Source organism: Chrysemys picta, chromosome 7 (assembly GCF_011386835.1).
Source record: "Chrysemys picta bellii isolate R12L10 chromosome 7, ASM1138683v2, whole genome shotgun sequence".
NCBI lineage: Eukaryota > Metazoa > Chordata > Testudines > Emydidae > Chrysemys > Chrysemys picta.
In genome coordinates, this window is record NC_088797.1 from 86,727,586 (window position 1) to 86,742,899 (window position 15,314).

At 45.0% G+C, this 15,314-nt stretch overlaps 1 protein-coding gene across 3 annotated transcripts in view; it reads right to left on the reverse strand.

The window, feature by feature from the left end:
• CDH23 (cadherin related 23) overlaps positions 1 to 15,314 on the reverse strand; it is a 533,292-nt gene that overhangs the window by 368,809 nt on the left and 149,169 nt on the right. For all 3 annotated transcript variants that reach the window (XM_065551950.1, XM_065551951.1, XM_065551952.1), the window contains 3 exons: positions 14,784 to 14,926; positions 5,405 to 5,452; positions 4,739 to 4,831 (listed from right to left, as the gene is read on the reverse strand). In XM_065551950.1, the coding sequence (XP_065408022.1) occupies positions 4,739 to 4,831; positions 5,405 to 5,452; positions 14,784 to 14,926 (284 nt within the window). The remainder of the gene's footprint in view (positions 1 to 4,738; positions 4,832 to 5,404; positions 5,453 to 14,783; positions 14,927 to 15,314) is intronic.

The following is a 15,314-nucleotide window of genomic DNA, read 5'->3' on the forward strand; positions in this document are numbered from 1 at the left end:
AATAATGTGACACAGTTGCGAAAAAGGCTAATATCATTCTGGGATGTATTAACAGGAGTGTTGTACGTAAAATACAGAAGGTTGTTGTACGTAAAATACAGAAGGTAATTGTCCTGCTCTACTTGGCACTAGTGAGATCTCATCAGGAGTACTGTGTCCAATTCTAGGAGTCAGAATTTTTGGACAAATTGGAGAGAGTCCAGAGGAGAGCAGCAAACATGATAAAAAGTTTAGAAAACCTGAGCTATGAGGAAAGGTTAAAAAACTGCACATTTAGTCCTGAAAAACGACAACGGAAGGGGACCTGATAACTTTCTTCAAATATGGTCAGAGCTGTTAAAAAGACGACAATGATCAGTTGTTCTCCATGTCCATTGAAGGTTGGACAAGAAGTAAGGGCTTGATCTGCAGCAAGGAAGATTTAGGTTAGATATTAGGACAGACTTTCCAACTATAAGGCTGGCTAAACTCTGAAATAGGCTTCATGGGGAGGTTGTGGAATCCCTGTCACTGGAGATTTTTATGAACAAGCTGGACAAGCACCTATCAGGGATAGTCTAGGTATATTTGGGCCTGCCTCAACACAATGGGCTGGACTTGATGACTTCTCAAGGTCCCTTTCAGCCCTATGTTTCTATGAGTCTATGATTCTCTGTAGTAGGGGCAAGGAGAACACAGTGAAAAAATGCATCTTAGAAAACAAACCCTGAAGGTCAGTGTAGCATGCACATGGGTGCCTAACTAATGTACTACCGAAGCACTGCGGGGCACAGACACAGGCAAACACGTTTTAGCAAATTGGAAAACCATAAAAGTCTATTATAGCAAATCAAACAGCAGTCAGCATGACGGCCATTAGCCTGAAATGAATACACGGGAACTTAATGAGGTCTGTCAAGGCCAGCTTGGTGAATTAAGTTGCCAATTCTAGCTGGATTCCCCTTTCTTTACAGACTTGAAAGCATCCGTGCTGCCTCATTAGAGTTCGACAAGTGAATTGTAGGCCCTTTTGCCCAGATAAAATGGATAATTGCACGGGAACAGCATAGTGAGGGGTTCGGGGAGAGACCTCCCTCCTTCCACAAACACACACACCTGCTCTGCTATTCCAAACAGGTGACTGTGATGTAATTAAGACATGACAGGCACTGAAGATCACCATGCCACAGGCACTATACAAAAGCATAAGGCAAAGAGGCGTGATTGCCAGTCCAATAATCAGCGCAACACACGGAGCTTAATGTTAAAGGGTGCATTTGCTTCCCCACTAATCCCACTCACACATTCCCTCACTCACACACACTCACAAACTGTACTACACAGCTCATGTCCAAATAATTTACATTCTTGAAAAAAATGGGCTTTGTAAGGCACTGGTATACCTATTCAGAAACAGTACCTTTAAAGGGTGTTTTTTCATGTTCCATTTATTTATGCACATTATTTTTGAATTCTCTATTGCCATACAATGGTAGTAGGCTTAAACAGCCCTTCCCCTGCTGCTCCATCTCTTAGCTGGGACCACTACTACCAATATATTCATTTATCTCAAAATAAATACAGGAATAGAACCAGGGAAAGCCCTCAATATCTACAAAGTGTGCCAACAGCTAATCTAGGGGAAATCGCATTTGCATTACTGTTAGCCCAGTCTCCCTCTCCAACTTCACAGTTCCATTTGTTCATTTTGTCTGTTCACGTCTGGTCTTAAACTTGGATCGTAAGCTCTTTAGGGCAGGGATCATCTCTGACTATTAGTAACCTCACTGTTTATCAACAGCAATATCATAGAGAAGTTTGCTAATACCCTTCACAGCTGTGTTCCATAGCAACAATGTGTCTACATTCCTTGGAACTACTGTCCTTTCAGTGAAACGTTGGGCATTTCAAAGTAACATACCTAGCATGAAGCAAAGCCACCCTTTTGTGCCAGGGGCCTGATATTCCAAGAGAACTTACACCTCCCTGTGAAGTCAATGGCAACTGTAGGCATTCAGTACCAGGTGATTGTAGCAGCATACAGCTAAACAACACACCCAATTATCAGCTTTAAAAATGAGAAGGTATCATCTCTCTTGCTTACTCTATTCTGGCCAGTAGGTGGGCTTGTGACTCCTCCCCCTAGGATTTCCACCAGAACAGGGATGGACTGATAGGTTTTGGAAAATGTAATGTGATACTGTGATGGGAAGAAGGGCATGTTCTTGCCAACCCGAAGTTGCTACAAAATGAAAATGCCCTCCACAAAAAAGTGTAAGCTTGAAGCCAGACGGTGGCCTCCCAAGGGCCCCAGAACCTGTAGTATAATAAGCTAGAAGTGACTCCACCAGCAGTGTTATGGAGGAAAAAAGGACAAACTATAGCGATGACTTTTCTACCGTACTGATACCTTTAGAAGGTCCTATTGGATTCAAGGAAGCACCCCCTCCCTCTTTCTCAGTACTTTACAACACATTAAAAAGACACCACGGAAATGTTATCTCCTGGTAGAACAGAGGGCTTTCAGGACACTGGCTGAATGATGAGTATGTGGCTCATTACCTCTGATCCATGTCCTTGCTTAAAGATCATGGATAGAGATTACAAATTGGCACATGAACACACGTAATTACATTAGACCAATTTCCAAAAAAGCATGAGCTCTGAAAACTAAGTTTCAATGTTGGTCCATTATGGGTAACACGATGCCAACTATAACCAAATCCAGCAAGATGGGCTGAAAGACCCCTCACTCCAGAAGAGGCCAGCAGAGAAAGTGTGACAGATTATTTTTTTTCATCTCTTCCAGGACTGCTGCCACAATGCCTTTTTCCCAACCAAGTTTAACGTTCACATCCATTCCTGAACCTTGGCCCTCCTTCTTCCTCCCCATATTCGATGCCAGTAAGTTAAATCTCCAGCCTTCCATATATCTGAATTTATGATCTTAGTTCTCAAGATGGAGGCGACAAGTGAGAGGAGAAATGGCGCGGTCAATTCTAGCATCAATTCCAGGTGGGTACAGAAATGCAGTTTCCATTCATTTCTTCATGACCAGGAGGGAGCTCTCTCACTAACACACACCATAAAATATTTTAACAGGTTTTTATGGGGTGATGTTGGGATGGGGAAGAAGGAGAGAACATTCTCTTCTAGTCTTACCGCTGTTCCAGGGGGGAGTACATTGCTTCTGTAGATAGGAAAATAGTTTGAAAAGAAGGAGAGCAATAGAAAACAAGGGTCTATGTGTTCAAGGATTTAGGTGAAGTCACCTAAAAGCCAATTTCCTTCTCTCCCAAATCCTAGAGTGGCCTTGTGGAGACAGGACATGCAGTTCTAACACTGATTGCTTGCTTACTTCACAGACCAACTAAAATACCCTCCCCTTCAGACATATCACTGTACAGAGGATCTGCAGGATGGAGATCCAGTCACTCCTCATTCATTTCAAGAGGTCTGGGCATACAAAGGGAGCAGGGAATGGGTAACACAAGTATTGCTGACTTTTTTTTTTAAGTTTACACTCTAAAAAGGAAAAGAAATGCCTCTGACGCACTGTCATTCTCAAAGGGGTGTTTCAGATTATTTGTTTCTCATAGAAGCAGACAAAGCAAATGGGAGACAAACTTCAGGCCAATTTATCACGAGCAGCCTAATGAAGGAAACTCACCCACACAGGAGAGGGACAGTGAAAGATCCAAGCTCCAGCACAGCAGGGAGCCTGTAGCCAGCATATTAACCAAACATTTGTAATTCTCAATGACCAAAGACTGCTCAGTTTCACATACACTGATGCACTCCCTTATCTGCACACAGACGCATGCTCCAGGAATAACAAGGGTCTGCCTGGGGTCAGACAGGGAGAAGGCTCCATCAGTTCATTTCTCCATTTCAAAACTGTTAATCATTTGACTAAGACTAGTACCAGCCATGGTGCAGCTTGTCAGACTCCATCCTCTCCCTCACTAAACACTGGCTGCTAGGCTGTACCCAACAAGCCTGAAATCAGCCCGAAATATCCAGAGTGAGAAGCTCCTTGATCATTCTACTTGACTGATTTTACACAACTTTATATAAGTTTAGCGACCATATAGGAGCTCTTTTCTTCCTGGCAGCCAGCATGGCCAAGCCACCCTAGAAGGAGCGTGACAGTCTTCTCCTGGGAAGAAGAATCTCGTCACTACAGAGAGGTCTACAAGGAGACTAAATAGCTGAGAGGGCAGAGCCACTCAGGCAGAGCTTTCCCAGCGTTTGCCACTAATCTAAAAAGGCTTGAGGGAACATTTACTTCTACACAAAATTACCTCCATGGAGACACCTCTTCCTTTGTCCCCAAAAGAAAGCAGAAGCAAAAACCAGATTCCTATTTTGGGCTGCTTTCAATCGTCACTCTTTCCCAAAGCTTGCTCCTGAGTTAAAGCCCCACATGGAGTGTGCGTTACATTTCTTTGAGCTCACGCCCCACTCCTCCACCTGCCTTTTCCCAACAGATATACTCTGCCTCTGGAGCGTTATCACTCCGCTACTACCCATTGGAAACAAATGGCCTAGACTTTCAGGGATTTCATCCTTCCCTGAACCCCAATGACAGGACAGGTGGAAGAGACCAAACACCCCAGGGGGCCATCACCATCACCACATAGCTGGACAGAGAGCTCCGCTCCTTTTACAATTAACTGAAACAAATGGGCAAGCTCTGCCCATAAGAAGAAAAAGTGTCCAGGGAAAAGGTCTCTCCAGAGGAAATCTAGGCTCCTACCTCTGCAATGCGAACACTGTAGGGCTGATTGTGAAACCTTGGAGCATTGTCATTCACATCTCCCACTTGGATATTCACTGTCCCCTTGATCACCTGTGGCCAGAAGGATAAAAACATACAGCTGGCATTAGGCTACTGGGTATTTTCTTCAATTTCAAAGGATTTCACAGAAGGGACAGATGTAAAATTGAAGATCCAGGCAGGAAGAGACTAAAACTTCAGCAGCTGTCACTCCCCTAGAGCCACAGCTCCTGTACATCATTCTCTTTAGATCCCAAACAGCCTGAGGTCCAATGGGACTTACAATGCCCCCTGCTGGTAGATGCTGGGACGAAAGTACTTCTCCATTCCCCAGTAACCAGTGTAGCCACTCCACTCCTTACAGCGCTCCTTCTAGGAGATGGTAGCATTGTAGCTGCAAGATCTCCTGAGCCAGTGCTTCTCCACTACTCCCTGCAGCTCCACAGCTTTTATGTAACGGTAAAACAACTTGCATCTGTATTTCTACATCATGGCCTTCAGTGCTCTCCTGTTCACTCTCTAATGCCCCTTTCGGGGAGAGGCTGGGATTGCAGTGGCTGTGAACTCCTCAACAGCCAGTGTTCTCCTGGTCCCACTCCATGCTTCTCTGGTCTCAGATCACGAAATGAAAAAAGTCACACTTACCCCCTGGCTGTCACTGACAGAAAATTCAACTGTGAATTCTGACTTAGTCTGAAATGAAAAGAGAAGAAAAACATATAATTAGAGGTACTGTAGCGTTTATCAGTGGATGGCAGGTTTTGAACTTTAGCCGAGTATTATTACATGCAAAATACTGTCGTGGCCTTGAAGAGAACAGGGAGGGGTCAGAAGCCCACTTACATACATTGTATATGAGTGCAATTGCTCAGAAATATTAACCACATGGGGCTCCTGTACATTATCTGTACACAAGAGGCAGCTCTTCCCCTGTGTCAATAGGTGGCAGGTATTGAAGCAGCCAGCTTGTCAACTGGCAACTCTAACCAGAGGCGGGTACTTCATGAAAGCCATACAGATCGAAGAAATCTGCTGTTTAACCTCCTTTGTTGTGCCCACCCCCTCCAGCATTATTCCGGCATACGTTGTGACTCTGGCAACAAAGGCTGTTTGCAATGGCAGTAAGGAGGAGTAGGCGAGGGAGAGACAGACCTCCTCTAGGACAGGGGTTCCCAAGCTGTAGCCCATGGACCACTAGTGGTCTGCAGAGAGCTGCCTGTCCTCTTTGGTTCCAGCACAAATGTGAGGGGGAGATGAAATGAAGAGTAAATGCAAAGAATACGAGGAAGTTTTATCAAAACAGATACCACACTTATCTCACTGAAGTCTGCTAAAATACAGCACTGCTAAAATACTGCTTTCCTAATATTACTCTGACACACTGCAACTGCCAGGATGTTCTGCTACTGGGAATGCCAGGGGAGGTGTCCATGAGACAAGCTCTCTAACAAGATGTGGTCTGCAGTATACAAAGGTTTGAGGCCCCACATAGGGGAAAGGGCTAGAGAAGTCAAATGCCCCATGCCTCTCAACATCCCAGTTAATTCAACAGCTTAGTCTAACAAAACTAAATAAATGAAAACCCAGCACTGACCCTGTGACCCTGACTTTAATCCAGAAGGACTCTAAAGAGTCAAGGGGAAGCAAAGCTCAGGGATAGCCAGGAGGCTCTGGTTCCTCAAACTGCAACTTAACCTCTCTTTCATCAGGATAGCGGTTTACCTTGGAGGGGGTTTCAGGGATGGTTTACCAAAGCATACATTCCCCTCTATGAAGGCTCAGGTAATGCAATCCGAGAAGGCCTCGGGGCAATGCCTGTAGCCAGTCTAGCAGCCCAAATGCCAAGGACACAGGAGAGAGATCAATTTTCCTTGTACAAGACTCTCCCACATCAGCTTTTTCATCACCACTTCTCCACCCACAAGTGCAACCACAGGGGGAAAAAGTTGGGGAACGGGGACCAAGATCAGATTTTGTTGAACATAGAAAAGGATAAATCAGGGAAGAGACAGGACAGACAGACAGGGCTGCCCCCAGCCTAATTTCTGTCCCCACAGCTCATTTCAATCACATCCCTTTTTAGACTTAGTTATTTATTGCATTATTTTGCATCTAATTCTTTCTATTCAGTAAATCTTTTAAAGCTTACTTTGTCTCCCTCTTATTTGTTCTTTTCCCTTTCACTGTTCATTCCCTTTCTACTACTATTTATTATATTAGTTTGCCCTTTGTCTTTTTGCCCCTCCATCTCATTTTCCTACATTGTGCAAGAATTGATATATTTCCTTTGCGCCCCTCCACCTTGCTTTTCTTATGTGATTTTCTCTTCTTCCCACTTTGTAATCTCTCCTCCCTTTCTCCCTCTAACGCTCTTTTCCTCTCTCATGCTCCCCACTCCCAGGCTCTGTATACTCTTCTCACCTTCATCTTCTTACACGCTCTCTCCTGCTTACCCCACCAGAAACTCTCTCACACACTTCTTTCCTGCCTACGGAAATCACATACACTCCTGCCTGCGTCCCCAAAATGTCTCTCTCTCTCTCTCACACACACACACTCACTCGACTTGCCCTCACAATCAAGCCAATACATAAACACTTGCTGACACCCCCAGGATCAGTTCATATATGCAGACTCCTCTCCCCACAAATCCAGTCACATACATACATACAGGCTCTCCCCAACCACAACCCACATGGGATTTGTTACAAGGCTAATCTCAAAAAATTCACAAACACTCCAACTCCTTGACACAAGCAGCCTCCCCTCCTCCCAGTCTCCACCTGCATCCTATATTCCTCTGCAAGCCCTCAGTTTCCCTCCTTGCACACTGATTCCCCTTGTCTCTTCAAGACCCTCACGCACAACACATCTCCCTGAACTCTCTAGGCTCTCCCCTGCAACTTCTCAGTCCCCTCCTGCTTCTCACATTCCCCCATCTCCTCATAATTCCTGGTCAGCCCCTCACTCATAACATGGCAGACATCTTACCCTAAGGGCTCCTTGACTTCAATTCCATTGAAGACAATGGAAGAGGATAGTCATCTTCACTAAAGGAAGCCTTGCTTCCATATGCAAAACTGCAGGGAAATAGTGGCCATCTTGACTAAAGACTGTTTGATTTCAGGCCTATTGAAAGTAATGAAAGATGGTGACCATTTTGAATATGGGAAGATTTGGGAGTTTGCTGCCAGCAGTTGTGAGGTCATGGTATCTGAGCAGCTCACCAGCATTAGTGGATTTTAGCCTCAGACGCCTCTGTGAGGTAGGGAAGTACTTTCTCGGTTTTATAGATAGGGAACTGAGACACAGGGAAGATTGAGCCCTTTGTTCAAGGTCACACAGGAAATCTGTGGCAGAGCAGGAAGAGATCCAAAATCTCTTGAGTTCCAGTCCAGTGACTTCATCATATGAACCCATCCTCCCTCTCATCAGAAACAGGGGAGATGCCGCAGCCAAGGGACCAGCAAAGCTCAACTTTCAAAGATGAGCACCTAAATAGGACAACTATCCTTTGCATTTAGGCACTCAAATAGGCATTGACTGTGAGTATGTAAAATGGTCATTTATGTATGAGATTATGCCAATTTTAGTATCCAAGTGCCTGATCTTGAGAGAAGAAGCCGTGTACACCTAGTTGAAGACAATATGAATAGTGATACCCAGTATCTCTTTAAATAAGATCCTAAATGCAGGTTCAGATTTTCTTTAGAAGTGAAAATTAAACTAGAAGTGTAGGCTTAAAAGGGGACAGGCTGAGCACGTAATCTTCCCTGAGCCTCTGAGTCCTATGCTCTCTGGCAGTTCATGTCAAATTAATTTTTTATTAACATTACAGTAGATCACAATTGTAAAATCCAGGGTAGGTAACGAGGCTGAACTAACTAGTGACTTCTGCTCCAGACCTTGCCTTCCTGAGGACCCTATAGTCCAGCTTCTGACCATAGTTTGTCCCCGACTCTGGTGCAACTTGGTACCTGACCCTGACTTCTTGGTATCCTGACCAGACTCAATCCTGACCCCTCTACTCTTCTCCTGCCTTCAGCTTGGTAACTGACCAGTGCACATAGGTCACTCACCGCCTTGTCCTGAAAAGTTTGCTCAGATCAGCGTTGCCCACTCCCAACCCCATGCAGTCCCTCCAGAGATGACAGAAGTGAAACCCTGGACAACAGGGGCTAACCAGAAGGAAGCAGCTCCAAACCACAACCTCGGGCTCCCCAAGTATCAAAACTACCTGGATGTGTTTGGAAAGAAAAATGTGGATTTGTTATTCCCACACAGGGACTATAACTGTCCAATAGACCTATAACCCAGGGGAAAGGTGCCCTATGGGCGGATAAAGCAACAGAGAGTCCTGTGGCACCTTTAAGACTAACAGATGTATTGGAGCATAAGCTTTCGTGGGTGAATGCCCACTTCGTCGGATGCATGTAATGGAAATTTCCAGGGGCAGGTATAAATATGCTGACAAGAATCAATCTGGAGATAACGAGGTTAGTTCAATCAGGGAGGGTGAGGTCCTCTGCTAGCAGTTGAAGTATGAACACCAAGGGAGGAGAAACTGCTTCTGTAGTTGGCTAGCCATTCACAGTCTTTGTTTAATCCTGATCTGATGGTGTCAAATTTGCAAATGAACTGGAGCTCAGCAGTTTCTCTTTGGAGTCTGGTCCTGAAGTTTTTTTGCTGTAAGATGGCTACCTTTACATCTGCTATTGTGTGGCCAGGGAGGTTGAAGTGTTCTCCTACAGGTTTTTGTATATTGCCATTCCTGATATCTGACTTGTGTCCATTTATCCTTTTACGTAGTGACTATCCAGTTTGGCCAATGTATATAGCGGAGGGGCATTGCTGGCACATGATGGCATATATAACATTGGTGGACGTGCAGGTGAATGAACCGGTGATGATGTAGCTAGCAGAGGACCTCACCCTCCCTGATTGAACTAACCTCGTTATCTCCAAACTGATTCTTGCCAGCATATTTATACCTGCCCCTGGAAATTTCCATTACGTGCATCCGACGAAGTGGGCATTCACCCACGAAAGCTTATGCTCCAATACATCTGTTAGTCTTAAAGGTGCCACAGGACTCTCTGTTGCTTTTAACAGATCCAGACTAACACGGCTACCCCTCTGATACTATGGATGGATATACACCATGTCTAAATCAGAGCTAGAGGCACGTATAACCAGGAAAATCTTTCCAGGGGCTTCATTCAGAGATCCACCTCTCCAGTGGGGACACCAGTCCTCTTTTTTTTTTTTTTTTTTTTTTTTTTTTTGCATAAAAAGTGACACAGGTGGCTATTCGAAACCAGTACTCCCTGCTCCTCATCCCGGAATTGTTGGACCACCTGAAGACTACCAGGATCTTCACTAAACTAGATATTTGAGCGATATACAATCTACTGTGAATAAGACCTAGGGATGAATGGAAAACCACTTTTCATATCCAATATGGGCACTTTGAATACTTAGTAATGCCATTTGGATTAACCAATACCCTACCCTACAACATTTCAACATTTCCTAAGTGATGTGTTCAGAGACATCCTGGACCAGTATGTGATCATCTACCTTGATGGTGTTTTCTGAGAACCTCGAGCAGCACGGACATCATGTCTGGTGTGTCCCGGAGACACTATAGAAGCATCGTTTGTAAGCCAAACTACAGAAGTCCACCTTCGACCAGACCACCATTGAATTTCTATGCAACATCATCTCCCCGGAAGGCATTCAAATGGACCTGAAGAAGGTGAAAGCCATCCACAACCGGACAGCAGAGATGGACCCTCCAAGGATTTCAGTGCTTCCTGGGCCTTATGAATTTTTCTAGGCAATTCATCGCCAACTTCTCTAAATAAATAGCCCCACTGACTTTCCTTCTTCCTAGAGCCATTCAATTCATGTGACTGCCTAAAGCCCAGCTTGCTTTTGGACCAGTTCAAGACCACCTTCACCATAGCCCTGATTCTGGCACACCCTGACCCAATGTGCCCTTTTACAGTGAAAACAGACGCATCCAACGTAGATCTTGGGGCAGCACTCTCACAGCAATTTGGACCACAGTCAGTTCTGTACTCTTGTGCATTCTACTCTCTAAAACTCACCCCCACAGAGATGGGCTATGAAATACTGGATTAGGAGAAAAAACGTATTTGAAGTATGGAGTCATCACCTTGAGGGAGCTCAGCACCAGTACAGCTTTTACAGAGCACAAGTATCTTGTGTACCTTCACAAGGCCCATGCTTTGAACCAGAGGCAGTTAAAATTAGCCTTGTTGTTCTCTCAATTCAAGTTTACAAGTACCTACTGCCTGGGAAACTGAAATGGGAAAGCTAACACTATTACGAAAGGAGGAATACTATTTGGAAACTGACATTAGTGTGATGATCCTCCCACTTTATGTTGAGGATCTTCCAAAGAAAGTGCCGGTGTTCCAGGTTTTTCAGGTGTTTTCTGTAAGTCACCGAAGTCTCACAGCCATAGAGGAGAGTTGCAATTACCACCGATTTATAAACTAAAAGTCTAGTATGTGTTCTGATGTTGTGATTGGTTGAATACCCAGCAAGGCAGTCTGCCAAAGACAAGTCTGGCACAGCAAATTCTGTGCTGAATCTCAACATCTATGTCTGCCCTCTGTGGGAGATGGCTGCCCAAATAGGCAAAGTAGTCTACATTTTCCAGTTCTTCTTTGTCAATGTAGATCTTCCTTACTGGGTCTGATGATTGACCGGGGACCGGCTGGTGGAGAACTTTTGTTTTGCTGATGTTCAGAGTTAGCCCTAGGCTGTTGTAAGCTTCAAAGAAGCAATTAAGGGCTGTTTGAAGATCCTCCTTTGAGTGTGCAACTACAGCACAATCATCTGCGAACGGGAGTTCAGTTATTGTTGCCAATGTTACTTTAGTTCTGGCACGGAGACGAGAAAGGTTGAAGAGGCTGCCGTCAATCCAATATTGGACGCCAGTGCCCTGCGGTAGATGGTCTTGGGTTAGTGTTTTCATAGCTGCTAAGAAAATGGAGAAAAGTGTGGGTGCCAGTACACAACCTTGTTTTACCCCAGTTCGTATGACAAAGGGCTCAGAGGTAGAGCCACTGCACAGGATGGATTCAGTAATCTGGTCGTGAAGGAGTCTTACACTGGTGATAAATTTGCTTGGGCAGCCAAACTTTGACATGATTTTCCCCAGAGCCTCATGGCTGACAGAATCGAAGGTTTTGGTCAGATTGACATAGGCCATACACGGCTCCTGGTGGTGTCCTTGACATTTTTCCTGGATCTGCCTGGCTACAAAAATCATGTCGGTTGTGCCTCGTGATGGTCTGACGCCACACTGGGACTCTGGAAGTACTTCCTCTGCAAGAGGGATCAGGCAATGTCTGTGTCCTCACAGAGGCCAATATCTTCAGTGTTGAGGACCTGATTATACAGCACCAGCAGAGGTGGAGTGGGCACTGTGTGCGCATGCCTGATGTACCCTTACCAAAACAACTGCTGTATGCCCAACTCACCAAAGCAGAAAGGAAATGGGGAGGCCAAAAGAAACGCTTTAAAGACACCCTCAAGATAAAGATCAAGAGATGTGGCATCGACACAACACACTGGAAGACAGCAGACCAGGATAGGAATAACTGGTGAAGACTTGTCAGAGAGGAAACATTAACTTTTGAGGAAAATCGCCTTGCCTTGGTCGCAGAAAAATGCCAGAAAAGAGAGGAAAGACAACTGTCACACAACAATCGTGGCCCGACCCTGTTTTCCAACACCACCTTCAATATCTGCCAATGAGCCTGTGGTTCAAAAACTGGACTCCTCAGTCACCAAAGGACCCATGAAAAATAAAACCTGTGAAAGAGATCATCTTCGACCTCAAGGGATTGCCACCGATGACTACTTGCAAAACAAGGAACCTAGTTCTCAACCTCCCTACCTCCTCAAACAGAGTAATTTTGTCAAAGTCACAATTCAGCAATACGTACTGTCCCTCATCCAGTCTGCCTCAAAAGACGACCCTGCTTGCCCAAGGAACACAGTCTATGCCATTAGGAGCTAAGATGCAATGTTCCGTGCGGGATAGGAGAACATACTTCAACAAGTGCATATATATCCCCCCCGGTACATCCCTAACTGGAGGTGCTATGGCTGTGCCATGATGCTCCATTGGCAGGTCATTTTGGCTACCTTAATATTTCCCTCATGGTTGCCTGTTTTTAATGATGGCCTCACATGCAGGCCAAAGTCCAAGTTTATAATAGACTCCTGTGCACATACCAAGATGCCCTGGACCAAACCCCTCAGCACCTCGAGACTCCTGCAGTACGCAGTTTTCATATAACACTGACCATGCCTCTACAGGTCGGAGCCCCCTGTTGGCTAATTACAGGTTCCACCCCCATTTTCACCAGGGACTACCAGCAGCCTCCCTGAATCCAGCAGCCACCAATGGGTCCAAAAGATCCACGTCATTCAGGAGGAGCTCAGGAACCATCTAGAAGAGGTAAAGAAGGCTTTCAAGAGGCATGTGGATCATCAGTGACAAGAAGCTCCAATATTTGCATTAGGCCAGAAGGTGTGGCTCCCCACCAAGCATCTCCACCCTTCTGGAAATTGGTCCACCGGTTCCTGGAATCTTTCCTGATATGCCAGCAGATCAACTCAAAAACAACAAGGAGTCCGGTGGCACCTTAAAGACTAACATTTTTATTTGTGCATAAGCTTTCGTGGGTAAAAAACCTCACTTCTTCAGATGCATGGAGTGAAAGTTACAGATGCAGGCATTATATAATGACACATGAAGAGAAGGGAGTACCTCACAAGTGGAGAACCAGTGTTGACAGGGCCAGTTTGATCAGGGTGGATGTAGTCCACTCCCAGTAATTGATGAGGAGGTGTCAATTCCAGGAAAGGCAAAGCTGCTTTTGTAATGAGCCAGCCACTCCCAGTCCCTATTCAAGCCCAGATTAATGGTGTTAAATTTGCAAATGAATTTTAGTTCTGCTGTTTCTCTTTGAAGTCTGTTTCTGAAGTTTGTTCAAGAATAGTTACTTTTAAATCTGTTATAGAATGTCCAGGGAGATTGAAGTGTTCACTTACTGGCTTTTGTATGTTACCATTCCTGATGTCCAATTTGTGTCCATTTATTCTTTTACGTAGGGACTGTCCAGTTTGGCCAATGTACATAGCAGAGGGGCATTGCTGGCACATAATGGCATATATAACATTGGTGGACGTGCAGGTGAATGAACCGGTGATGTTGTAGCTGGTCTGGTTCGGTACTGTGATGGTGTTGTTGGTGTAGATATGTGGGCAGAGTTGGCATCGAGGTTTGTTGCATGGATTGGTTCCTGAGTTAGAGTTGTTATGGTGCCGTGTGTGGTTGCTGGTGAAAATATGTTTAAGGTTGGCAGGTTGTCTGTGGGCGAGGACTGACCTGCCTCCCAAGGTCTGTGAGAGTGCGGGATCGTTTTTCACTGCCCACTGATTGGCTCCATGCTGGTATATAAACCACAGCCCAGTCCAGACACACATTTGCAGAACTGGGTATCAACATAGTTCCTAACACTACCATGAGGTCTGGATCAAGGGTTCAGAGTACCAGAAGGGGATGCGTGCCCACCTTGCTATGGAAAGGCTCATTTAGGGCTGGACAAAAATTGTGCATTGAAAGTTTTTCCAACAGAAAATTTGACTTTCAATTAAATGAATTTTCATCACATATGGTGTCGGCTGTCTCTGGAAAATTTCGATTGATTTTTTTTTTTAAATGAATGCCTAAACCTCAAAAAGTCACCACACAAGGAGCGCTCACTCCTCACAGGTAGGGCTTTGAAAAGGCTCCTGATCACCCCAAACAAGAGGCAGACAGAAAGATGAGCAATAATTTCCATTCTGATGTTTGATCAAGATCCTATCCATTTGCCCCTGCCCTCCAGTTACCAGGTGCCTTCAATAGGGAATATTTCTGACAAAAAACACATCAAGGTGTAGCAGCTTGTCTTCTAGCAGCAAATGACATTACCTCTCTGTCCAAGGGCTGCCTGAGCCATACAACTCCAGTCATGCTTTCCACTGCAAAGAACCTGCTGGCCTCCTCCCCGACCACACCAAACACAAGATGGTCGTTGTCTAGGTCCCGGGCAAGCAACTGGGTCACTGATGAGCCTAGAACAACATAAGCGAGAAAAAAAGGATGAGTGGATGAGAGGAAGAAAGGGAGGAAATGTCAGACTCATGGAACTAATCAGCTTCTTATTGCCGAATGGCATTGTTCATTTTTAGAAAGTCTGTGTTGCGGCCCCATCTCTGCTCACTTTAAAAATTTACCCGCAAAAGATATTTAAGTATGCTGCAATGACTAACAAACAATCCATGTTCTAAGTAGCAAGGGTGGAATTGAGGATGGCTTTACTGCTCTCTTCAGCAGAGCTACCACTGCCATGCTGAGTCCACATTTCCTACAGCTGCACCCCTTGTAGGGAAGGAATTGTTGCATATGGGAAAGTCGAATTAGTTCAGTAAAAGTGGCAGCATCCAGCTGTGCCAATCACTA